This window comes from Ostrinia furnacalis, unplaced genomic scaffold, assembly GCF_004193835.3.
Source record: "Ostrinia furnacalis isolate ACB-3 unplaced genomic scaffold, ASM419383v2 OfSCF6011, whole genome shotgun sequence".
NCBI classification, from domain to species: Eukaryota; Metazoa; Arthropoda; class Insecta; order Lepidoptera; family Crambidae; genus Ostrinia; species Ostrinia furnacalis.
The window spans coordinates 43,879-70,154 of NW_021136250.1; the positions used below are offsets into that span (position 1 = coordinate 43,879).

Consider the following 26,276-nt stretch of genomic DNA (forward strand, 5'->3'; position numbering starts at 1 on the left):
AATGATAATAAAACAATTAAATCTAATAACGTATTTTATTTATTGCGTATTATACAGTATTGCTAGGCATGCTTAAATATAACTTAAGATGTAGTGAGTACAAAAAGTAATTAATTAATGCAAACAATGTTTTGTTAGGATTTAATTAAATTAATTTTAATAATATAATTTAGTAAAGCCAAAATACACATTTTGATCTCACTACAACCGGCGAATAGTCAAGTAATAATAATTTATTCATAAGTCTAATATAAGCAATTTTACACTCTACTTTCAATAAGGCACTCGGTGCTTAAATTTATTTAATATCTAAATATCCAATTTTTAAACTTCTGGATTTACATTACTACTTTTTACTAATAAATGGCAAATGAAAATTAAAACTGTATCTAAAACACAATCTTTGATATTAATTACGCAGTGAAGTATTTGAATTCGCTACACAGCTACATAGTTGTGATCTACTGTTACATATTATTCGGTTATTTTAAATTGATAATACTTTTCGGAGATGTTCAATATAGTTTCTATACGTATGTATTTTGGCAGTGTAAACATATTACGTACAGAAATAACTCTACAATTTTAATTTCCCTACATGTGGGGCCTAAAAAATGAGTGCATGAGTGCGGTGGAATAAGTAACATAATCTTTCGTTTTCAACCGACTTCAAAAAAGGAGGAGGTTCTCAATTCGACCCGTATGTTTTTTTTTTTTTTTTCTATGTTTGTTACGCGATAACTCCGCCAATTATGAACCGATTTGAAAAAATCTTTTTTCGGCGTATAGGTAATACTTCAAGGGTGGTCCCATTTAAATTTAATAATAGAAAAAACAACCCCCAAGGGTGGAAAATTGGGGATGAACTTTTTTATACGCAATATCTCCGCCGATTATAAATCAATTTGAACGATTATTTTTTTGTTGAATAGGTATTATCAAAAGGGTGGTTTCATGCGAATTTGAAGAAAATATTTCACCCCCAAGGGTGGAAAATTGGGGATGAACTTTTTTATACGCAATATTTTTAATTTTTAGTTTTTTTTTGTGTTCACGCATTTGAAGTCGGTTTTATTTTTTAAAAAAGTTAATTATTTTTTGTATCTTCATTCAAGGCACCATCTCGGATATTGCACATTTCACATTACAGACATTAAAACTACACTACCCATTTAAACAATACATTTTGAATGTGTGAGTTATTGCACTTTTCTAATGCTGATGATCTACATCCATATTGCTTTAGATTAATAAATTAAATTCTAAAAACATTACATTTAAGACTAGCATTTATATTAATATGTAATTTTTATAATTATTTAATTAGAAATACTTGTCCTAGCTATCTAGCATTCTTTAGAATGAACTAATTGATTCAAAAACACTGTCTTAACAATAAATCTTCTTATAGACTCAAACTAAACCACTCGTACATAACACAATAATATGCTTTCGATTCGAATAGAATTTATATAACATTCACAAAATACAAAAACAGCATACTTATTTACTAGAAAATATTAAATATGTGAATGAAATAAAAACGTTTCTAACTATAAGTATAACATACAAATATTTTTAACAACAAATGGAAAGATCCAACTACTGAATATTGGGTAAATTGTTAATATACTTAACGAATAGCTCATTTAAAAATAGGACCTTAACATCTAACACATAGATAGAACTAACACACAATCCACTTTAATAAATATAAATTGATAGATTTGTAAACCATAGGACTTTTTACATCAGCACATAACAAACATATTTGGTTCAAGCTGATTGTCCTAAGCAAAACAGTAGACTTACTTTAGAAAAGTTGCAAATTTTCGGTCAAACTTTAAACTACGCTAAAACTCAAAGTATTAATATTAAACAGGCTTCATTTGCTGCCCTCATATCTAAAATGAGATTATCAATCATGGAACACCCATCACATTGCAAGAAGCCCGGACCTCTGGTAGAGGTATAAAAGTAGCCCAACCATGGCACAGCTAAGCTCCAAAGCCCTGTTGTTTGTAGCAGAGGAACTGGTTTGCTTCTTAGCGGTGGCCAGTGGTTCAATGCGATTCGTCTTGTTCATCATCCACATGTAGACGTCGGTGAGACCCTGGTCTTTTAGCTCGGGGCCCACTATCTTCCTGATGCGGTCGTTGTAGGCGTTCAGCCAATGGATCTGTAGAAAGAAATTTGAATCATGAGAACTTACGACTACCTATGATCACCTATTGGTTATGTTAAAGTCTCTAACTACCCTTTTTGTTCTTAAACATACTTACTTTGAACTTAGCAAATAGGTAACGGAAAAAAAAGCTGAACTTGGCAAAGTAAAAACATGCTTACCTCGTAATCAGTGAGCATATTCCGTTCTATAAGTTTCGGCTCAAAAGGAATCAGCGTAGCTTCCCTGAAGCCGATGTACATGCTGGATTTGGAGATTACTTCTAGAACGTTCCCTAGTCTCACACCGAATTTTGGCTCGTACCATGCTGGTTCTGAAAATAATACAATATTTCAATTTACTTACATACCAGAGTTAACTTACGATTGGCTTACTTATTCGACAGTTTGGATAAAAAGCCTCTTACCACTGGTTACGTAGTAGCCTTCTCTAAACGTGTGCAAATTGACATCCTGCCTGTAGTCAATGACAACAGGATCTGAAATCAAATAGGCATAATTATGGCATATCAGATGATCCCTTTCTACCACAATATCACTCTTCAATAGTATCTAGTCTGTATAATCTGGCTGTTAAACTCAAATTTCTGCAGCATCTACCTTCCCTCCTGTTAAGAGCAGCGCCAACTCCATGTCCTGTGGGATGCACATAATCCTGCTTGGCTGCCCAGAGCGGCGTCCGGGCGACGGGGTCAGCATGGGCGGCAGGTAGAGACGAGGGCGCCTGCAGCGTAGCTAAGGCTGCCACCGCCCGGAGTACAATGGTGTACCCTCGGCGAACCTCTTTCGTCGGTACACCGTAGTGGACAGTTCTTGTTACTACTGTGGTGCCCTCTGAAATACTCGAAATTGTTAGTGAATTGTCTGTATGCAGTGTCATCATCTTGATTGAAGAAGATGAGAAACAAGAAGAATTTTACTAAACCAGTTTTAGTGACTTTGCGCACTATGCTGGAAAGGTGAAAAGGATGAAACCAAGTTTAGCTCCAGAAATTGATCAGATAAGCATGAATCTCACCATCATACTGTCCTCCTGACCGTATGATAAGGGTTGAGTTGGTGAAGACGCGCCGGTTAGAATGCGGGGTCGCCCGGTAATCCGGGTCGGAACCGCTGGGACCAAAAGCGACACGGGTTTTCATTGCTGCACCGACGTATCCCGCTTGCGTCTCCCTCGTCATGTCCACTGTTAGAGCTACAGATATTTCGCTCATTGTTGCCTTGTTCTGAAAAACAAACGAGTAAGCATCAAAATAGATTACTGTAACATGCATAGGTATTCTAGAGCAATAAGTGGCACGCAAACTCACTTGTTTCTCCAAATAGTTTAGTAGTGTGCACATAGCCACAGCATCTCTCAAGTGCGCCTTCCTCATTCCATTAGCTTCTGCCTCATTTTTTTGCGCTTTCAAGTAAATGATCGGAGACAGTAAGAAGAGACGTTTGTTCTGCGGCACGCTTTGAGCGATAGCGGCAGACGCACCGCGTTGGAAAGTCCCCGAAGCTGGTATCAAGATCTTGGATTCAGTAGCTCTTCGCAAGTCCGCGTATATGTTGGTGTAGTCGTTGACCCTTAACCCAAAATCAAAACAATGTTAATGAGCAAATGTACTTATTTATGTGTTAAAATTGAATTGCGATAATATTCACCTTGTACAGTTATTGGTGTAGCAGTTATAGACTGCCAACGCTTCTCTGACCGGCATTGAGAGTTTCCCAGGAGGGGCATACACCCGCACTTCTCTCGCGCTCACAACAACGAAGGCCTTTAATAATGGTGCGTATGGCAAGTCGCGCCCGCGAATGTTGAGGAGCCATGCCACTTCATCAAGAGCAGTTACCACCATAGCGTCTGCTCCCATGGCGTGTAAATCTTCTCTTACTGCTGATACTTTGTCGCGCCAGCTCATACCTGATTTCATAAAAGATTTAGTATTTTCAGTTTCAATTGAGTTAAATTCAATATGAATCATCAGCTTTGGCTTGAGTAAAATTACTACTCAGTCCGTATTTGAGTACTGTAAGTAACATGACGTAGTGTTATGATGTCACCTGTGTATTCTCCGTGATGCAGATTTGCAACAATCTTAGAGAAGTCAGGCCTGCGTCGAGATGGGTCCGGTTCTTCGGTCCAGAGCTGGTCCAGCAGAGTAGGCACGTGCATCATTTGAAGCCCGAGTTGTTGAAGCGACGTGGATAAAGTCTGCCAGTCAGTGTAGGACGTGAGTCGCGCATCTCCACCCACTCTGCCTCGTCGGTTCAGGCGTTCCTGTGGAGAAAATGGGTTTAGAAACTTGTCCAGTAGGCCTAGGATGCGCGCCGCTATAAGCTTTTATCGCATCATTTTATCGATTTTATGCGATAATCCTATACATTTGTCTTCAAAAATCATCGATAAGATTTTGTCACGGCGCGCATCCAAGCCCCGCTGGACGTAAGATTTTAAACTTTCGCGTTCCATTTCAAGTAAAATAGTGAGACACGGGTCTCAACGCGACTTTTGGTAATATGAGTTACCTACTTATGTACGTATGTATGTACGTGTATGTACCTACTCACGACTTGACCAAGACGTTTTTAGTTGGCGTAGTATGTTCTAATGTGAGTTTCTACATTTTGGTACTACTAGGATAGATTTCTCTTTGAAGAACAGAAGTATAAGTAAGTATCAAGACTTACGGCAATCCACTCGGCAATAGGCTGCTGGTTGGGATCGTCGGCGTCGAAGACTTGCCAGGCGCAGGTGAGCGTGGCGATGGCTCGAGTGACGTCACCGCTGGGCACCCAGATGGCGGCGCCTCCGTCGGCCAGTACCGCCGCTGTTCCTGCGCCTTCCCAGCCACTGATGTACTCTAAACGACGTTCTTCTGCTGATGGTTCTTCGCTCTACGATGATAAAATTTATCACAAAAATATTTAAAATTGTTATTTTTGGCTTACTTGAACACCTGGCTTTTTCTAGATACGACCTTACGTATGCTTTTCATGTAGATACCTATTTCATTTTTTTCAGTGTCGCGACTGCTTTGGGGCTGTTAAGACTTAAATGTTAGTCAAAACATATTACAATAACGGATTACCTATTAACCCGAAATATTTTTCATAGAAGGAGTTCCCTTCGTGAAAAAGTTCCATTGGCCCATCCTAAATGTAGAGACAGCTTACCTTCTACCTTATTATAAGTACCTACTCGTAGCCCTCGTAGGTAGGGCCGACATTCTTGACTGCTTATTGCTATTCAAGACCGTCGTTCTACATTATGTCAATGGACTGAATGAATTATTCAATTGGGATCATACACGTCAATTTCCTCTCTATCATGTCAATTAATTTGCAAATTTCTTAAAGTCTCACCAAATGCTCATCACTGAAGAACACCAGAAAAGCGTCGAAAAAAGCGTTCATCTGCGTAAAACTGGAGTTGCGCATGGCCACCCTTAGTCGGGCCAGCGGGCTGGTGGTGCTGGTGGAGTCAGGACACACGGGCGGCGCCAGCGACGGCGGCTCCTCAGCCGCCGTCACCGTGGTCGGCCGTGACGGGAGCAGCGTTGGCAACGGCATCGGGGTTGTCGTTGTGGGAGGCGGCAGACGCGCGCCCTGGCATACTTGGGATTACAAGACAAAAGGTTATTTTTAACTATACTTACGAGCAAAAGTATGGAATCATCCCCTTATGTTTTGTTCCGAGCTATCATAAGAACTGAATGCCTATGAATGTATAAATGGTACCATTTTTATTTATCTTCTATTAGTCTCTTACAATCGTTCATAACTAATAGAGTGATTCCATACTTTTGCTCGCGAGTGTGTGTAGATAAATTACAGAATGTTTAACATGACATATTAAAATTTAACACCCTTGTTCATGTTTAATTTGAGGTAGAGTAATTGTAATCATGTCTGGGTGACGGTAACCACCTCAAGTAAAATATTATTCGTAATTTTGTGATTCAGTCTCCACTGCAGGAGCATAACTCTCTAATTTACCGGAGGCAAAAAGGCCAGACGGTTTGGGAACTTATTTGAACAATGGTCTCAAGGATCTTGGTTCACTGTTATTTGTATTTTTCTTTTTGGGTCTGAATATTTTATTACCAACATCTTTTTTCGTTTTCATGGTACTTATCTACGAATCATGCAGTTATTAATCGGTATAAGCTTTCAAGCAATTAACGACCTTGTTATCAATCAATCAAAAGTTTTTTAGTATCGAAAACTTTGAATCGACGCATCCTATAAATTATGCCTTCCCCTGCCAATACGTTAAAGTTGCTTTGATTTAGCTCATCGCATCACTCACACATCTCTCCTGGATGCGCTGAACAAGGACACGTATACATAATGCATCTCTTTCCTGTGGTGAATCCTAAAAAAGTTCACCAGAAGGAGAAAGCGGCTAGCGACAGCGGCGTTCGCGGCGCGGGAATGTACCAGGGCACCATGCAGTAGCAGGAGCTCTATCGAGCGAAAGCTTCTGAAAGCTCTCGGGTGCGACAAGGATAGCACGCTTCTGTCTCGCAACCCCACCCACTTGCCTACCCCGACCCCTGCATTCATCTTTTTTGTTGGGCTGGGGGCGTTCCCAATGTTACAACAGCTACCTGCGATGTAGAGACTTCGACGTTTCAAAATAATTTTATGATTTTACTTTTATTTTGTAAAAAAATACTATTTTAGGATGCTAGATTGGGTGGTTGTTTTTGAACGTAATAAAGGTTGAAGGATTTGTTTGCTGTGTAAGATAAGTCACAATAACTTACGATGCAAGTTCTGCAAGTTCATTGCCCGGGAGGCCCAAGGGATATGGGCTCTATTGGAATGACGTCAACAACTAGCAGGACCTCAGAGCTGTAAAGGAGCTCTATTTTGTGTCTTCCCTTTTCATCTTTACCCCACCCCAACATTGTTTCATCCTGCGAGTGAGAAAGAGAGAGCGCAAAGCGAGGGGAGTACTACGAAAATGGTGTAATTTGTTACACCGAAATGGACGGCATGACATCGAATTACACTAGGAAAGCATGTTACGAAGGAGATAAGCTGTTACAACAATATCCTTACATCCTTGCGAGTTGCGAGGAACAAAGAGATTGCGTTACTGATGCATTGTTATCAAGGTACAAGGTTAATGACCATTGCTAATCAATAGTATCTAATTGAGGGTTAAATTAACTGTTTCCTTATTTGATTCTAGAAGTTTACATTAAATTAGTAAACCAGAAAAAAAAAGAATTCAACTTTTGTTAAACCTCATGTTTAACATTAAAATACTATAGTTGCCTACACAATATGCATACATTTAAATTGCATCAATGCAGTTGCATTGTGTATCAAAAGCAAAAAAAACTGCCTCCAAGACGTAGTAAGTACCCGATGCCCGTCTTGGTATCCCTTAAGGACGCGACGTAACATTCCCAAAGGGACAAAATATCCTGCGAAGTACCAGGGAGGCATACGACGCGAGTGGTGGAGCGTGACGCGTCGTCCTGAGCAAGGACACCCAAGGATAACCGGCAACGACCGGCCGTTCACCGAGACGCATGCACCGACGTCACTCCTTGTTGCACAAACGCACTCAGTATCGCACTTCAGTTTGCACAGGCAGCGTGTACAATCAACTGGTTTGAAATGTGTTGTATGATAAAAATAGCATAAAATTTATTTTTAATTGTTAAAAAATGTATATTTATGTATACTGAAGAAAAATGCATAACATGAAATACATGATCAGAACGACTAATATTTCGTAAATTAATAAACAAAATGGAATGATAATGAATTCAATTAAATTAATGTAATGTAGACAGTCAATCCTAACTTTTCACGAGTTTTCAGTGATTTATTACGATTAACGTTAAAATGAAGAGTCCTGTTTGAATTTCTTTTTTTGTCAATGATTGTTAGGAACTGATTGTTACCTGTTATAATTTAAACTGGAATATTGCGATTTTGCTATGTTAACTTATAAAATTAATACGGACTACACAAGGATATCTACTATATAAAAATAAGTCGGGTTTTCCTCCCTGACGCTATAACTCCAGAACGCACGAACCGATTTCCACGGTTTTGCATTCGTTGGAAAGGTCTCGGGCTCCGTGAGGTTTATAGCAAAGAAAATTCGGGAAAAGGGGGTAAAACGGGATCCACGCGTACGAAGTCGCGGGCGGCCGCTAGTTTAATATGATTATCCTACTTGAAGTTCCACTTTCTTTATTATTATGTAACACTTTCTTTATTGTTAAGATAATATTTTTAATATCATTTGGGTTAAGTTCTAGAGTATTGAAACCCTTTATGTAATGTTGGGTGTAAAAAATCGAGTACTACAATCAATATGTAATGATAGAGTCGATAATGATCAAATATTAAAGTTAACATTCGACTTCATTACAGAGCTTATTAAAATTGTGATGCCTAATGTAACGTACGGTTACGTGCGCGAAAGTGCTGCAGTCAACAGGAAGACGGCTTGTAACCTGCTCACCATCTCTATCAGGAGCACATAAACCGAAGGATATCTGTTTTACATCCCGCGTGTAAGTCCTTCTTTTGTCCCTTTCCCACAAGCCTGGGTATTGTATTAATTTGTATTCATTCTCTTTCTCCTTATTACTATGTGCATCGCTTTCATGCGTCGATAACTATACATTTACGAAAGGTATGTGCGTAGAACAAATTAACTTTTTAAAAAAATAAAACCGACTTCAAATGCGTGAACACAAAAAAAAACTAAAAATTAAAAATATTGCGTATAAAAAAGTTCATCCCCAATTTTCCACCCTTGGGGGTGAAATATTTTCTTCAAATTCGCATGAAACCACCCTTTTGATAATACCTATTCAACAAAAAAAATAATCGTTCAAATTGATTTATAATCGGCGGAGATATTGCGTATAAAAAGTTCATCCCCAATTTTCCACCCTTGGGGGTTGTTTTTTCTATTATTAAATTTAAATGGGACCACCCTTGAGGTATTACCTATACGCCGAAAAAAGATTTGTTCAAATCGGTTCGTAATTGGCGGAGTTATCGCGTAACAAACATAGAAAAAAAAAAAAACATACGGGTCGAATTGAGAACCTCCTCCTTTTTTGAAGTCGGTTGAAAATACGGGAAATGTATATCGGATGCGTCGGATAAAAAAAGTGCGTGTGCGTGAGAACAATGGTTTGCCCCCTTTTTATACCAGGGTTGTATGGGCGACGTGGAGATGGGCCTTCCGAGAGGACTACAATATTATTGTGTGGGGGTAACTTTGTAATGGCGGCTGCGATGGCCGCTCCTCGTACACACAGTCATACAATGCATGTTCCCAAACGGTAGTGTATGGGTGTGAGGACAACACAAAGGAATAAACACACACTGTGTTACTGACTACTGTCTCTCCATGGTAATATTTTTAGCGGTGTGTTTAGTTTTTTTTACCTAACCGCCTGCCATGTAAGAGAAACGATTTTAATTTTTCTTCTCTTTTCAATAAAATAAATGAAATAACAAAACTGGCACATTTCAAACTTTCTGTTGAGTTAAAAAATAAACAATCAAATTATCAATTAATTTTGATAACACTTTAGTACCGTGTGTTACATATGCATCAAAAGGGGAGTTGTAGGATAATAGTGCGTAAGTTTCTAATGTAGTGTCGAGCTTCCACTTCAGCTTAAAAGCTCCGTAGTGAAGTAACAAAGGAGAAAGTGGCGCTAGTGTTACGTGACGTCAGTTTCTACCAGGCGCCCATGAGATCTTAGGAGGTAGCCTATCCTGTGTGGAGTGGGGTCCCAAAGGCAAGGGGCGTTCCTCTGCGTTCCCCCATCCATACCTTCATTTTCACAGCGATATTAGACCTACGTGAGGTACAAATAGAGGTGACTCTACGTAAACCATCATATTCCATTGAAGAGGACAGGGAAATAGGAATAAATAAATGCAACTATAGTAGAGCAAGTGCTCTACATAGGCTGAAATTTAAATCGTTGGCATCCTTTTAAAATAAGACTCTAATCATGATACATAGTACTTTCCCCAAATATGAGACAAATCCAACGAGTTACAATAATTAAAATCTTGTACAGACGACAGCACATCAAGCTTAATTACTGTGGCATCTTATTTCGATTTATTAAGTGTTATTTTGCAACAAAAATGTAGGTATCTAGCTGATGAGCTGTACTATACAAGAGTTGTAAACTCTTTATAAGAGCACAGTTAGTATTAGTGTAGTAGTAAACATAGTAAAAATAATGACAAAAATGAAAAAAAAAAACTCATTGGATTTGTGTCATACTCGTATTTGGGGAATGCACTAGGTGTATCAAGAGAATCTTACCAGTAGCACAGCCAGTAGTTGCAATCTGACACATCACAATATTATAATGTTTCTGGCCAATTGTTTGTTTTTGGCCAAGATTTCAGGTATCTTTTATTTCAATAAATATTTTTGTTTAAAAGTAAAATAAATAATTAAAAATAAGCGGATACAAAATAGCTTCATTTATGTAAAGTCTTACAGTAAAATAATTAAGAGCCTTGAAATAAAATGCAACAATTTCTGTATGAGCCACAATTTGGAGACATCCGCAGAAATTAAATGATTTCATAATTTTATTTTCATGACGTCGTGCGTGAGTCGCGTTCGTCTTAGAAAATCGAGGTTCGTCATTGTCCTTTCAGAAAGGGCATTCAGCATGACGTAACCCAGGCCGCCCGCGACTACCAGGCGCACCCGGAGCCGCGGAGGTGGCCGCCCGCCGCTCGGGTAATAGGTGCCTATTGCACACTAGAAGGTGTACAATGTTGCATGTAACATGCAAGAAATGTTTAGAATTTTAGATCTTCTAAGACTCTATATTAACTGACTTGTTGATGTACTTTGTTCGTTAATTGAAGACTCTAGAATTCCTTGAGTAAATAAATATGAGTATTCCAGTGGTTTTGCGCCAGTACTACAAATTGTACTCTTTCAAGTCGTTCACCCAAAGATAAATGTATCGTTTGCGTACACACGATAGCAGCACGAAGGTTGAAAATAAAACCGAGAGTGAATGAAACGCATCGAGCAGGCCAGAACGATGTGTACTCAACTCAACATATACATAGCTGTTGTTGTTATTACAACAGTTTACTGTGAAAGACAGAGACCGAAGCACACAAATGCGATATTTTAGATACAATTATAATTTGAGCTCTGCGTCCCCCGCGCGCCGTAATCAAGCCATGCGGTCGACGCAAGGGCGAAAAGCGCAGTCGATAAAACGGCCTACTCGTCGGAGGTCTCGATAAGATGGTCGCATCACAATGGGTGGTACCGTAGGGCGATGCACTTTCTCGCGAGTCTGCTGCCCTGGTGCAGCGGTGGCGTTTGACGCATGTCACTGCGTCGTGGGGCGTGTGCGGCGGCGCGAACTGCCCGCCAACATTGACAACCATGCCCGGGAACACTTTGAATGAGCTCATGTGTGCATTTTAATTAAGAACACTAATTAAAATCCATTTTGCTAATTAATCCATTGACATTCAATACATTAGAGTTTCAAGAAAATCGAATTCATAATTTTGATCCATGAAACAATGTAGAGACGAAAACTTAGTACTTTAGCTTTTCCAATAGTTAACCCTAACATCAACGTGTGTACACATATGGGCGGATGAGGCACGTTGCTAATTACGGGCCCGGTGAGCATGTGACGCGACCACGTGTCGGAAAGGGTTGCACATGTGGGATACTAGTACCAGGGTTGCATAGGACGTCAGAAGATCTTGTGTGACATATGACGCGTGTGTGCGATCCCGGCCTACATATTAGGGGGTATCCTGTATTTGTGTTGGTTGAAGGGGAGCACGCAAATACGTACGCAACGTTTCGTTTGTGCGTGTGAAACAGACTTCGTAACGGACTATGCTTGTGTGTAGCGCGAGGAGCGTAGGTCGGGTGCGAGGACGTAGCGTGACGTCATCTAACGATAGTTTCGTAGTGTTTGTAGTCTAGCATTTTTTCGTAGCAATTTGCTACGAGTGCGGAAGTTATTGAAACTATTGCGCACGTTTGCTTCCGCACGGTTTCAGTAGTACAACTTTCCACGATATCTAAAAAGATATATTTTTTAATTATTTAAACTCAATAGCAACGTTTGGTCTTAGTAAAATTAGAAATATATGATGTTAATTTTGATTTTAGTTTTTAACACTAAAATATCATATGAAAATCCACCGAGTACAAAACAACATAAATAACAACCCCCGCCCTCCCCACTCACTACCTTACAGTGAACTTTGTAAAGAAAGTCAGGAAAAATGTTGCGAAGGCATTCCATTTAACCCTCTTGGTTTTATGCGCGCCTGGTACTCGAGATTCAAGTGAGGCCATCTTTGTTGGGAAGAAAGTTCTTGTTGCGCCGCCATGTTTTGGAAAACAATGTCATCGGCGGAAATAATGAAAATAAGCGTGGATTGAGGAAAATTCAGCGTTTTAACTTTAATTTCTGCTACGTGAATGTAGAGCGTGACGATATGTTGTCAAACTAGCATGTTTTTTCATCAAAAACCCCCAATGAAACTTTATCAGCAATTTTCCTTAATTTTCTTTTTAGTTTATGCATATTTAGTTTACAGTGAAAATTCTTAAAACTGTATTATTGTAGCAAGTGTTTATTAGAAGCTTCGGACAAATTGAAAACTCATAAAGCTGGAAATCATTTAAAAGAACATCAGTGATTAACTTTATCGGTAAAGGTTAAGTAAGACCTTTATTAAGTAAAATAATGTTTATAAAATATACTATCGCATAACAATAATAATCCAACCTGCCATTATTTTATCATTACGCCTGCTCTGCCACATAAGGCCAGTAATCTTTTGACTGTTCATTTGTTGCTTGTTACCTTTTGGTTCTCTGCTACTTCAACCTTCGCTGGGAAGTACGTAGAAAGGGCTTTTACAAAACGAATTCTTCGTAAGTCATGTTTTCCTGGTCCACAAAAGTCATTGGGAGTGACATGCCCATTATTTCTCCTTACAGAAATCCCTTTTTGTCATTTACACCTTCGCCAAGGGCTCACAGCTTGCTTGTTAATTTACATTTATAATTACTGTTAATTAGATGCAAACCGTTCGCCTTTTGTTTTATGAAGGTAGTCTCAAAATGAGCCCATTTGTAGTTCGTTCTTCGTTCGTTGGTTGCAAGTTCGTTCGATGTATGCGTGATTTGGCCGTTTAGTCGCATACAGCAATTTGTAAACTTTTTCTTATTACGATAATTTTGTTTGTTGTCAATAATATTATTGGCGAGCCCTTTAAATTATTTATAATATAACACAGAATACTAGGAGCGCAGAATGTCGGAGGAGATAATAAAGGGCCGTGGAAGGGCCTGTCGAATTTCAAGGTTCGTTTACGCACTGGGCGTGGTTATCTCGACCAATCAGAGGCGGGCGTCTTACGCAAGACCTCACGCACGGAGCGCGGGGTTCTCGTGAAGAAAGAAAGATAGGTACCTACAATCCCTTGCTACACTTTCTTTCTTGTTTGTTTTTTTTAAGTATGTCACACATGGAGATATTTAAAGGAAATGTAATGAAAAGCTGGAACAATTTGGTTACAGATATTTTGGAACTCAAGGGAAGTTGTAATGCAGTGTTCAGTGTAATTTTTTTTAATTACCTAAGTTCTCTTTTATTTTATTGTTATTCAGTGACTACCTTCAGTTACCTTGAGATGTACATTTCACTTGTTTCTGCTACGAATTAGTATAATACTCGTAGTGCTGAAACATTGGAAAGTTATTAGTATCAAAGCACTATGAAATATTTAAAGTTATTCTGGTAATAATTATTCTGTAACTTGTAAATTGCAGACAAAGCTGTTGAGTTTCCAAATAAATACATTTAATCAAATTCATCATCATCATCATCATCATTTCAGCCACAGGACGTCCACTGCTGAACATAGGCCTCCCCCAATGCTTTCCATGTTGATCGATTGGTAGCGGCCTGCGTCCAGCGCTTCCCTGCTACCTTTACGATGTCGTCGGTCCACCTTGTAGCGTTCGGGAAACTACGCAACATCTTTTCGTCCAAATTACCTCAATGCCTGAAGACTAGAGTGTATAACCAATGTGTGTTACCAGTGATAACTTATGGCTCGGAAACGTGGCCTCTCACTATAGGCACAAAATATAACAGAAGGTAAACTCATGTATGTACCTCGCTTTGCATACCTGTCTCGCTCGCACGCTCGGCCGTCGCGCTAGGGACGCTAGGGTTGTCTTGTTATGTGTTGCGTTTATTTCGTTATGATAGAAAAATGTTACTCTGAATACTATGCAAGAAAGACAATAACAGATATCCACGTATACTTATTTATATTATATTTAGTACGTTATTATAGTAATAGTTTGCAAACAAATACACGAGAAGGAAGTAATATTTAGTTGAGTGGTTGACACTATTATCCAACTAATATTATAAATGCGAAAGTTTGGATGTCTGGATGTTTGTTGCTCTTTCACGCAAAAACTACTGAACGGATTTTGATGTAACTTTACAGTATTATTGTTTATAACCCAGAATAACATATAGGCTATAATTTATGACGATCTGTGACAAACTGAATTTCACGCGGGTGAAGCCGCGGGCAAAAGCTAGTTATCCAATAATTCATAAAACCTCTCTAAAACAATTCGATATTCCTAATAATTGAGTTGGCTTTCAATTTCAATTGAAATTAAAAAAAAAATAACTTACTTACCTCCCCGAATCAACTGGTAACTTAAAAAATGAAAATTCGGTATTTAATGATGAGTTTAAGCAACCAAATACCGAACAATTATAATACGACTTATTCTGTTTAAACAGAATTCAACTTCAATTAGTCGCGAAATTGACGAAAATGAGTATTTACTCATTTTCGTCAATTTCGCAAAACAAAATAATATCACAGGCGGTTGACCGGCGCGTGACTCAACGCGTCGCGCTCGCATTCGTCCAAGACAGTCTTGCTAGGAGCGGTGTCTATGTGTGCGTGGCTCGAGCGCGTTTAGTATGGAGTTTGTCTTCTGTTATATTTTGTGCTAAAGGCCTTATACAGAAGCTCAAAGTTGCACAGCGTGCTATGGAGAGGGCTATGCTTGGTGTTTCTTTGCGAGATCGAATCAGAAATGAGGAGATCCGTAAACGAACCAAAGTCGCTGACATAGCCCGACGTATTAGCAAGCTGAAGTGGCAATGGGCAGGGCACATAGTACGCAGAACTGACGGCCGATGGGGCAGAAAGGTTCTGGAATGGAGGCCGCGTACCGGAAAACGCAGCGTGGGACGTCCACCTACAAGGTGGACCGACGACATAATCAAATTAAAGTCATCCAATTTTATATCGATTTTCTTTTCTATTGTGTCATTCCTGACTATTATAAATTAATTTAAAAATCAGTTTGCGAAAAACGTAGCTTATACTCGTACTTCGATGTTGCTATACTTTATGCAGTTATAAACACGACTCTACTAACTGAACTTGTACGCGTAAACTTGTAGGGCAACTGAGGGCGTGCTTGTGTGCTTCTGTAGTGTTTATATGTGTGTGTTTATTTTCCGAGGGGCGAAGTCGAAGTGTGCTACTAGGCGGCCGCTCCGCCCGCGCCGATCTCCTCTCAAGTTCTGCTCGCCTGGTACTTTGGTGCGTAGTGTTGATGCGGATCCGCCTCCCGGCGGCGCCGGTGGCGCGGCGTTGCCACCTTTAACCAGCCAGGGAACAAAATGGTTCCAAGTCAACACCCCAAAAAAACTCCCATAAAAAGCCCCATTTTTGTTTAGCAAACCGGTAATAAGATTTCCTCTTTTTCCCCAAAAAAATCCACTTTTTTCTGTGAATGATATTTACTTACTTTGCTTACTTAGGTGCTATTGTATTCTGTGCCATAGGAAGAAATCCGCACCGTTTCCGGATATGGATTAAAACAAACCGGAAAAACTTTCAGCGATTCCTAGGGGAGCAGAAGTTCAGACCAGTGGTTTCGCCGGTGAAAATCAATATCCGGTCCGGAAGGATGTGTAGGTACGCGACTGCTTATAGACAGGCGTTAGGCACACACACATACACAGTTTAAAGGGAGAGAACAAGTACGGGCACCTACGTGGTTCAATTTGGCAATTAATTAATTGAAGTAATTTTCGTCTAAACTATGATTGAGTTTACATTATGTCGATAGTTTGCAGATGGCTCTACATTGTGATTCTTTATTATAACCGCGAAACTAATCAAATCAAATGTATCGTGAAAGGTGCGATACGATGTGCCCATCCCACAATATTGTCGATATCGTCCCCCTATTGGAAGTGTATCGGCGATTGCCGATAATGTCGAACCGTTCGGAAAATACCAAGGCGGCATGGGCGCCGAGGAGGTATGCTGACCAGAAATCGATATCCCATTAATACGATTTCGAAGCTATAGGGCACGGATATCGGTGCGGGACAGGTGACGCGGCGGGGATGCGTTTGGGGCGGGACTTAAGTTGGGCCGAATGAACGCGCATGTGCGAACTGGCGAACTTTTCCGCGCTGAAACTTGGCGGGCTATTTGAGTACTTTGGCGTCCAGTTACTGCAAGCGTAAATCAAACTTAGATAGTAATCTTTAGATATTAGGCACACGTGCTATTATTTGGCTTAATTGTATGAACAAAAGTAAAAAAATAGTTTAAAATAGTTATCAGGTTAATTTAATGATTTATACAAAAACAGTTTGTAGAACAGATAAGCAAGAAAATACTTGTTTTTCAAAGAAATTATTACTGGCTGACTGTTCACATCACTAAAGCAACACTTTTGTCAACACCTCATATTTTGCAAAAACGAAAAAAGAAAGCGGAAATCATAATGATATGCGTAATTAGATCGAAGAAGTAACAGGGCTGCATATACTTGAGGTAGTTGAGTAGTCGAAGGGCAAGGGCGCTCAAAGGCAGTCAAAAGGACTGTTACGGCTGTAGAAAGTTACTTACAATATTATACTTTATTATTATGATGATAAAGGCCAAAACAGGGCTTATCCAGTCTTAGTACAAGACACGCGGTATGGCAAATATGCGCTCCGGACTGCGCACTATTTCCCTTCCTGAAAGCTTACAATCTGCAGTTACCAGGAGCGCATGGCTTGCCAGCAGTTCGGTTTTGGGTAAAAGCGAGCTAATTCGTTCTTGCCCCTCGGAGTAGGCGGAGAAATGAGCGCGCGTGGGTGTCGTTATGAAAACGGTGTTGCCCACTTACTGGAACTTAATAAATCGGAGAAGGTATCCCATTTCGGAAAGGGAACACTTTCGAATCCAGCTTTATGCACACAGGAATAGGAGCTCTTTTATTTCATGCAAAAAGTAAAAAAGGACTGGGGTTCGAGTGCGCATTGGGGACAATTATTAAAATGATGCCAATGTGGGGATAACAAAGGGTTAAACTTTGTTGAGTTCAAAACACCAGGATGACATCGAAGAAAAGCAGTAGGAAGGTATTTAGACAAGACATGCCCCAAGGGTTGGATAATTAATTAGCCACTGCTGCTCTAGGATAATATAATATTGAATCAATTAATTACTAAATTAGTTACATTTTATAAGCTTTCATAACAAGATTTTTGCAATGGAATAGATGGATTTACGTTTAATTTTGTGAGCGTCTGTGGCTCTGTACATAAGAGGCAGGCTCTTTAGTATTGTTTTAAAATATTGCATGAGGAAAAATGCAGAAAATGTTTAAAAGTACATAAGTTCAGTAAATAAACTATGTAGTTAGGAGTGTTACTTTAGCAGCAAACGCAGTCACCACAACGCCGTCATTGCATAAAAAAGTTAAATATTTATTTGGGACGTAATTTCCTCAAGAATTTACTACCTACCCAATGAAAAATAGATTTTTCGTTGATACCTATGACATTTCCAAATTAAACAAGATTATAAGTAGGATCCTTTGTTGTTCTGATATTACAATACAAGCCATTGTTCAATAATTCGTGTTTTTTTCAGGTAAAAATCAGTTCTCTTCCCTTCGTTTTCCTCATTTCTATCCTTAGAAGTATAAAGAAATCACAACAATGTCGGTAAGTATAGTAGAGACGATACGTTTTTGATTTTATCAGCCGGGTGCATCGGTCGCTCGAGTGGTGGCCACCGGTCAGCGTATCCGTGCCACGGCCGATGGTTGATGGTTGCCAAGTGGCCGGCGCGGCGGGCCGCAGCGCGCGGCCACGGTACCAGGCCCGCATAGCGTGCGAGCGGTGGCTATGCAGCGATGCACCGCTCGCTCGCACCGAACTGCAGTCGAGCGCAGTGTTGCCAGAAGGTTACTTTTGTAACCTTTTTGGTTACTTTTGAACTGCTGTGGTTACTTTTAGGTTACACTAATGAAAAGGTTACTTTTAGGTGATTTTTCAGAAATTGTAGAATTAACTTTGCAGGTTATTCAGTAAAAAATATTAATAGTGACAATTTAAAAATTATGTCATAAAGTGCATTTAAACTTGAATTTTATTTATTATTTGTTAAGAAAAATTAGTTTTAGCGAATGTTTTTCGATAATAAAACGCAAATCCATGAAACGTTTTTATACGACTGGTCACTTTTCGTATTTAGATGATCAATTGTATTCATTTTCCATCCATGAACAACCTTTTACACAATCANGTTCAAAAAGGTTACTTTTTTTTATATTTCTGGTAATTTCTGACTAGACCCGACTGGCAACACTGGTCGAGCGCCCGCCGCCGAGACGGCAACTACCACGCTGCGTTACGAGTCAATGAACCTTGTGGAATGATGAAGGTAACTGGGTTCACTCCCGTTTTAGACCTCACTTATTGTGGTGCGTTTCATTTTGTCGTTGCAATAATTAAATAAGTACCTATGCATACATAGACGATTAAAATCAGATATAACATACTCGTAACTGCGTTGCGCACTGACCTCGAACAACACGAACGTTAGTGGATATCGGTCACGTTGAGATTACACTGTAGAGTCAAATAACATGGTGTAGATATTCATTAAACATTAGATAGAGTAAAAATACATAGCCGATCAGCTTTAACTAACTTAATATGTATAATAAAATATCATAGAAATAAAAAAGCGACATAAAACGTCCCTGGGTAGAGTTGCAATAAATGTAATGTAGGTTATTGGCGACATTAATTACATTTTCACTCTAATGTTAACAGAACTTGTTTATTATGTTTACACTTTACATTGTTACACCGATATGCGATATAGGAATTTAACTGAAGTAAAAAATTAGTTCGACTCTACACTCTACATACATTTTCAACTGTCTCATCAGTAGTAAAGGCCCAAGTACGTTGGATACTCTCTATTTGCACACAGACCCATAAAAGTTTAAAATGCACTACTATTTAAATCAGTCATTTTTCCATAGCCGATATTATTTAGGCTGGGTTGCACCATCTTATTTTAACTTTGACAAACGTCAAAAATCTGTCAAACTCCATACAAAACACACCGGTTATCGTCATAGTTACGTTCAAAGTTAGGTGGTGCAACTTAGCCTTAGACAATAAAATGCTTTTTAAAATCATCTACTCAGAATCAAACCGATTTGGCACTCTATTTTATTCGTTTCACCACCACTCGGAACAGCCGAAAAGGTTAACCCTAACGAATTGACTAGGCATAATAATCAAGCTGCTAAATGTAGCTTTGACCCTTCACTAATAAAGACAATAGGGAGTCATTTATCACCCCTCCCCTGGACGTAGCGTGGCGTGACCTCGTTGCTTTGCGACTTTCTCGCAGCCCTTTCTGATTTTGCCTACACACCCTGCCTTGATTAGATAATCTAAATTTTCGCCTGGTCATCGTGATTTATACCGAAATATGGCTTGATTAAGTATGACAGGATCTACTCCTGGATTATTCTAGCCACTAAAAAGTTTGTAGATATTCTTTAGACCAGTTTTTTGATACAGAATATTCGTCGTTGTTGATTACAAATGATGTACTCTTGTCTCTTACTTACCTAGGTACCTAGTTAAAAGCATTTTTTCTTTATTAATCAAAGAAAGAAGTAGTAAGTTAAGGATTAGGCTTTCAAACGAAAACTTTCACAAAAGTTTTCGTTTGTTAGCCTAATCCTGAAAACTCTCAAGTCCTGAAGTAGGCATTCAGTATTTTGTATTGTTAACGTATAAAAGTAATTAATTTATTGTTAAGTTCACAAATGGACGCTGTAAAAACAACAACTGTCAAAGTTTCAAAGAAAATTCAAATCGAAGAGTTTCAGTGAAAGAGGTTAGTGGGCCGTGGAGGGCGCGGCAAGGCCTTTACAAAGTGAGCCTTCGCCTGCAATGCTTCCCTGGTAGATATTTCTTTTTATGGGCTACGGATAAATGTCAGGGGAGTGCCGGGCGCGCCTAGGGCATTCCTGCGTTATGACTTGCTTTACGCGTACGATAAAACAGGATTGCTGCTTTTCCTATCGTTAAACCTAAGAGATGACTCTATTTTTATTACAGGATTGACCTTTGCAAAGCAAAGGCTGAGTGGTCGTTAAATCCTTTGTTGTGGCTTTAAAACTGACACCATCGGCGAATGAAAAAGCCGCTGCACGCACAAGCGTTAATGTAACCGTAATCAGAGAATAACCACTTTTGTAGCGTCAGGAACAAGGTGTGATTTTTAACGTACGCCGCGCGGTGCTATTATATTTAAAAAAGAAAAATCAACCACTTTGCTAGAAAGAGCGCGCGATATTCCACCCCTTCTCGTGTCTGAGCCTTCGTCCTTAAAACTACCTCCTCGCTGCTCATGTTCTCCTAATGATTCAGGAATATCAGCATCCCATATTTCTCACGCTCGCACCCATCGAGCCCCCAGGATCTTGTCGCTGTCTCTGTCTAATCCCTGGGATGAGCCGCTCCCACCTGCAGGTTGTATTGTGAGAAAATTAACGGATGTTGGGAACGGCAGCTTTTTGTACTTTTTGTCGTTAAAATGTTAATAGTGCATGTTGAAGGCCGGTTTTATAGTTGGAAGACGCAGACCGGCATTTTTACAGCAACTTTGCATGGAGTCCTAGGATTTTAAACGGGTTTCGTGGCCTTATTCTTCCCAAGTAGTAAGGAGCCATTTGTATAAAATTTCGAAAAAATAATAATTTAAAACTAACTAAATCATTTATATAAAAACACTAGCTTTCCGCCCGCGGCTTTGCCCGCGTTAAATTTTGTCTGTCACAGAAAAACTTTATCACGCACGTCCCTGTTTCGAAAACCGGGATAAAAACTGTAATTATGTCATGTCCTTTCCCAGGACTCAAACTATCTCTATGCCAAAAAAATCGGTTCAGTGGTTTAGACGTGAAAGCAAGATAGACAGACAGAGTTACTTTCGCATTTTAAGTTTGAACAGAAGAAGTTAGTTAGTTACAAAATTAAATATGTTAATACAATAGAATAGGAATTTGCAGATTAATGATTATGATAGGTACTCATTACTTTGGATAACTTTTGTCTGAATTCAAATACGAGAAGAGATTTGCTACTACAAAAATATTGACCGATGTTATTCTTTAAGTTCTCGTAATCCTTCGACGAAAGCTCATTTTGTAAAAGCAAGCTTACGTGGCCATAATAAACAGTCGAATTTTATTATTAAGTGTGATGAAATTGCAGACTTAACGACCATATAACCTGATGGAAACCATACTTAGAGGAAGTACCTACAATTTCAGAATTCAGTGGTGAGTAGTATGTTGGGGAGTGCTGAAAGAATTTGTCAGGATTTTACTTGTATTTTCCCAATACATTACAACACTGGATTTGCTTGATTTTAAGAATTATTGTATTTAAAACCTAAGTAGGCTAAATAAATAACGTTTTTGATGTCTCTAAAATCTTCGATTTTTAATTGTTTACTTTGATATTTATAAAAGTTTATTCTTAATTTCTTTTGCTTTTTAAAGCACCGTCACGATATTTTCTGTTTTAAGCCCGAAGGTTAACTGGCAGGGAATCCTATGGCATTAAGTTTGAGGTAAATACCAATTTATATGGCATTAAAGGTTAAATAAATTGATACTTATATGAAAAATCATCAATCAAAATACATCATAGTGTTGTACGCGTATTTCAGGAAATACACGAGGCATTACGAGTAACGTTAAGAGTGTCCTGTGAGTGACTGTGATGCACTCACCCAACAACGATATTTTTGAAAAATCTACATGTTAGCTTTTATGATAAAACTAAAACAGGTGTAACTGAAGCCTTAATACAATGAACCAAACAGGACGTGGCCTAAAAGCCTCCGCCGGCGATGCGGCGCGCCCGCGCTCTAATGCAACTAAGTAAGCTACTCGTAAACAAAAAATCACGCAATAAGTAACTTGATGTGTTTTTCGAAAAAACTAGAATATTTATTTTGTTACATTAAGTTACAACATTTATGGACGGAGTATAAGTAGGTTATTTAAGATAATAAATGAATTAAGTACTTACTTAAATAATTAATTTGCTACAAAGTTTAAATACTTGTAAAAGTTAAAAGATACTTCAATAGACTAAGATAGTCCTGTCCTGTGTGCTTTATAGCCATACCGAGATGCGATCTTTTATTGACTCAACTAGGCTTTGAATCTGGAACCTCCTGTGATTAGGGTGTTTAAAGTTGTAGCAGAGCACCACTACTACACCATCGAAAAAACAAAAAAGAAGATTTTAAAAGGCGTGAATACGTTGTTGTCTAATTTTTGCCAGTCGGTAACTGAAAGCTGTAGAAAAGGTTATCGGTAAAAACCCCATCGATCAGTCAATTTCATAAATCGTTTACTGTTGTTAAACGGATGATAGACGACTTAGTAAAGACAACGCTTGTCTTTACTTTATGTAAACATTTGTACATAATTGTATTAGTTACATTACAACATGCTGTAAAAATTTACCGATTCAGCCTTGTCCTATAGGCCTAAGATGCGCGCCGCGATAAGCGGTTATCACGCCATTTTATAGATTTTGCCCATACATTTTGGCGTCGATAAAAGTTATCACGGCGCGCATCTTAGGCCTACTAGATTTGTTACGAAAAAACCGTAGTTTTAATAACGTTTATTTTATGGGAATTGGAAATATTAGTTATAATGTAATTAATTAGAAAGAAAGAAAGAAAGAAAGAAAAAATATTTATTTGGTACTAAAATAATGATACACATTGACATTAAAAATTACTCTATGTAGTTAACAGTATGCAATTACTTACCAGTGAATTAACTGTCTCGTTACCTATCCCATGTCGCCCATGTACCTAATTACTTGTAATCGCTAACATTAGTCCTATTTTAGTAATAAAAATGGTTTTCATGAGTAATTGGACTCGTCGTTATTCTCTTTATTACGTTTATTAATGTAACGCTACACGGATGCTACAGTTCATTGGTACTTTTTGACGGTTAGATGTTTATTGATTTCTTAACTCGTAGTCATCGTAGCAAAAGTTCGTAGCTTGAGTTCTACCCTACCACTTAAACCCGCAAAATCAAATCATCAACTTTCGAAATCACGTAGGGAACCCAAGCACACAGCCGCCGCAACGCGAAAGCTCGCGTGACCGATGGATTAGTGGTTGAGATGTGAGATTCAAAAGTCCCCTATTCAATAATATCGGTTGAACGTTGTATATGTACTTTTTATGTTAAACGTATGTGATAATTTAAGTTTTTAACTAGAAGGTTTTACTCAATTAAAGTTTTTGTTGAATTTATCATGTCCTGATAATTATTTTGACCTAATGAACTTTATAGCATCGAACTAAATTTCGATTGTGAAGAGATTTTTTTATAATTTATTATCTTAAAAAAGTTGCGGGGCCTGATGAATTTTAATATTCTAATATTAAAATGTATTTTAATATTTATATTAATTCTAAATATTCAAATATTAGGAGACATTAAATCAACAAATGTTAAGGTCACTTTAAATTTGGGTTATCGTTGTATTTTTATTCGGAAATGTGATTTTTTACAACGCAAAAGACCGAGAGACAAAAACAATTCACTCACGCAAAATGATGCACAGCATTATCGCAAGCCGGCCGGCATTGATACCTACTTAATACAAATGTATTACATAATAAAAATAGACATGGGATTAATATACAGGGTGTTAGGTAAATGGGTATATGAGCTGACACTAGGCCATGTTAACATTGTCATATAAATGGTATGGTGAAGTCAGAAAATTGATATCTTCATTTTAATTATTTTAATTTTCATACAAATCGGATTTTATAAAATTTATTTTGTATGAAAATTAAAAAAAATAAAATCATGATATCAAATTTCTGACTTCACCATACCATTTATATGCCTATGTTAACAAGGGCTAGTGTCGGCTCATATACCCATTTACCTAACACCCTGTATAACAATGCAATTATTTTAGGTTTAGGGTCCGTATATCCGTGGCCAATACCTACAGCTGTTTCATACTTGCATGACTTGGTTATTGCAAAACAACCGGAGTCTTTTTGTAATTTTTTAGAACTAATTACTTGATGTCTTTTGTTTTATTCTAATTTAGACACTAATTTCCGGTGCAGTCCTGTTGTCCCCCCTGCTTGGCCCCCCTGGGGGAGCCAACAGGATTTCGAAATCCTGTTGTCCCCCCTGGCTAGAGGAGACAACAGGACTAGATTTTTAATCAATGATTTGAGGACTGTTGTCCCCCCTGGCAAAAAATATTTAAAAGCCATACATTTTGATAGCATAATTTATGAAAAACTGAAGTATTTGACTGAATGCCAAATTGCCAAACTGAATACCTACACGTTTGTCAAATAATAATTACAATTTTGATAGGTGTTGGTGCCGGTAGGTATTAACTAACACCTACAAACTTGAAATTTGGCAGGTAGGTTCCTTATAGGGTGTAGACATCCACTAAGAACGGAATTTATTTATTAAAGGATAGAAAATAATATGAAGGATACATAAAGGGGTAAAACGGACTCCATGCGTACGAAGTCGCGGGCGGCCGCTAGTTGAATCACTGAGCAAGTAATTTGTTGAATATTATGATTAATTTAAAATTATTCAGTTTTAGCATCCTACCTGATGTTGTAAATGCGGAAGTTTGTGAGTATGGATGTTTGATACTCTTTCACGTAAATACTACTAAACGGATTTTTACTTACACTTGATAAACTTTACAGTAGATAATATTTTTTATACATGAGAATAGCATAAGAGAGGTACTTAGCTTTTGCCTACGGCGTTGTCCGCATAAAATTTTGTCTATCACAGAAAAAAAAATATAGAGCACATCATTGTTTCAAAATCGGGATAAAAACTGTCCAACGACTTTTCCCAGGACTCAAAACTATCTCTTAATCAAATATCAAAATCAGTTCAATGGTTTAGGCGTGAATTCGTAACAGACAGTTAAATTACTTTCGCATTTATAATATTATTTAGTAGGGATAATTTCATAACGATCTGTTAAAAGCAAGTAAAGCAGATTTTGGAATAGTAAGAAATAGTACCGGTATCAAGAACTTATATTTTTTCGATATCAAAATGTTAATTATTATTTGACATACGTTTAGGTATTTAGTTTGGCAATTTAGCATTTATTCAGGTACTCTAGTCCTTCTTAAATGTTATAAAAAATTATGGCTTTTAAATATATTTTGCCAGGGGGGACAACAGTCCTCAAATCATTAATGAAAAATCTAGTCCTGTTGTCTCCCCTAGCCAGGGGGGACAACAGGATTTCGAAATCCTGTTGGCTCCCCCAGGGGGGCCAAGCAGGGGGGACAACAGGACTGCACCTAATTTCCTGCACTGTTTAAAGATAAAGATTTAAATATGCTCGATATAAATATCGCTCGTGGTCCTAGCTCTTGGCAGCCTCTTCGAATTCAAATCGTCATGATTTTCCGACCACTGTCGCTGAAGCAGTTGAAATTCTTAAAATTTTCCTATAATATTTTCTTACCTGATAAAGTAACAGCCAGGATCACCACTGCTGTAGCCGGTACTTTTCCCATTCTTGAACGATACAAGCACTTCCGTTCAGTGTACACAGCACAAGTTCATATTAACGGAC

At 38.4% G+C, this 26,276-nt stretch overlaps 1 protein-coding gene across 1 annotated transcript; it reads right to left on the bottom strand.

The window, feature by feature from the left end:
* Positions 1-1,901: 1,901 nt before the first annotated feature.
* Positions 1,902-26,276, bottom strand: LOC114361861 (xaa-Pro aminopeptidase 1). The gene is made up of 11 exons (XM_028317075.1): positions 26,166-26,276; positions 5,539-5,789; positions 4,864-5,070; positions 4,237-4,453; positions 3,835-4,096; positions 3,495-3,756; positions 3,203-3,410; positions 2,785-3,018; positions 2,592-2,663; positions 2,347-2,498; positions 1,902-2,179 (listed from the first exon to the last, which is right to left on the bottom strand). Exons 1-11 carry the CDS (start codon positions 26,215-26,217, stop codon positions 1,937-1,939), a joined length of 2,160 nt encoding a protein of 719 aa, XP_028172876.1. The 5' UTR covers positions 26,218-26,276; the 3' UTR covers positions 1,902-1,936.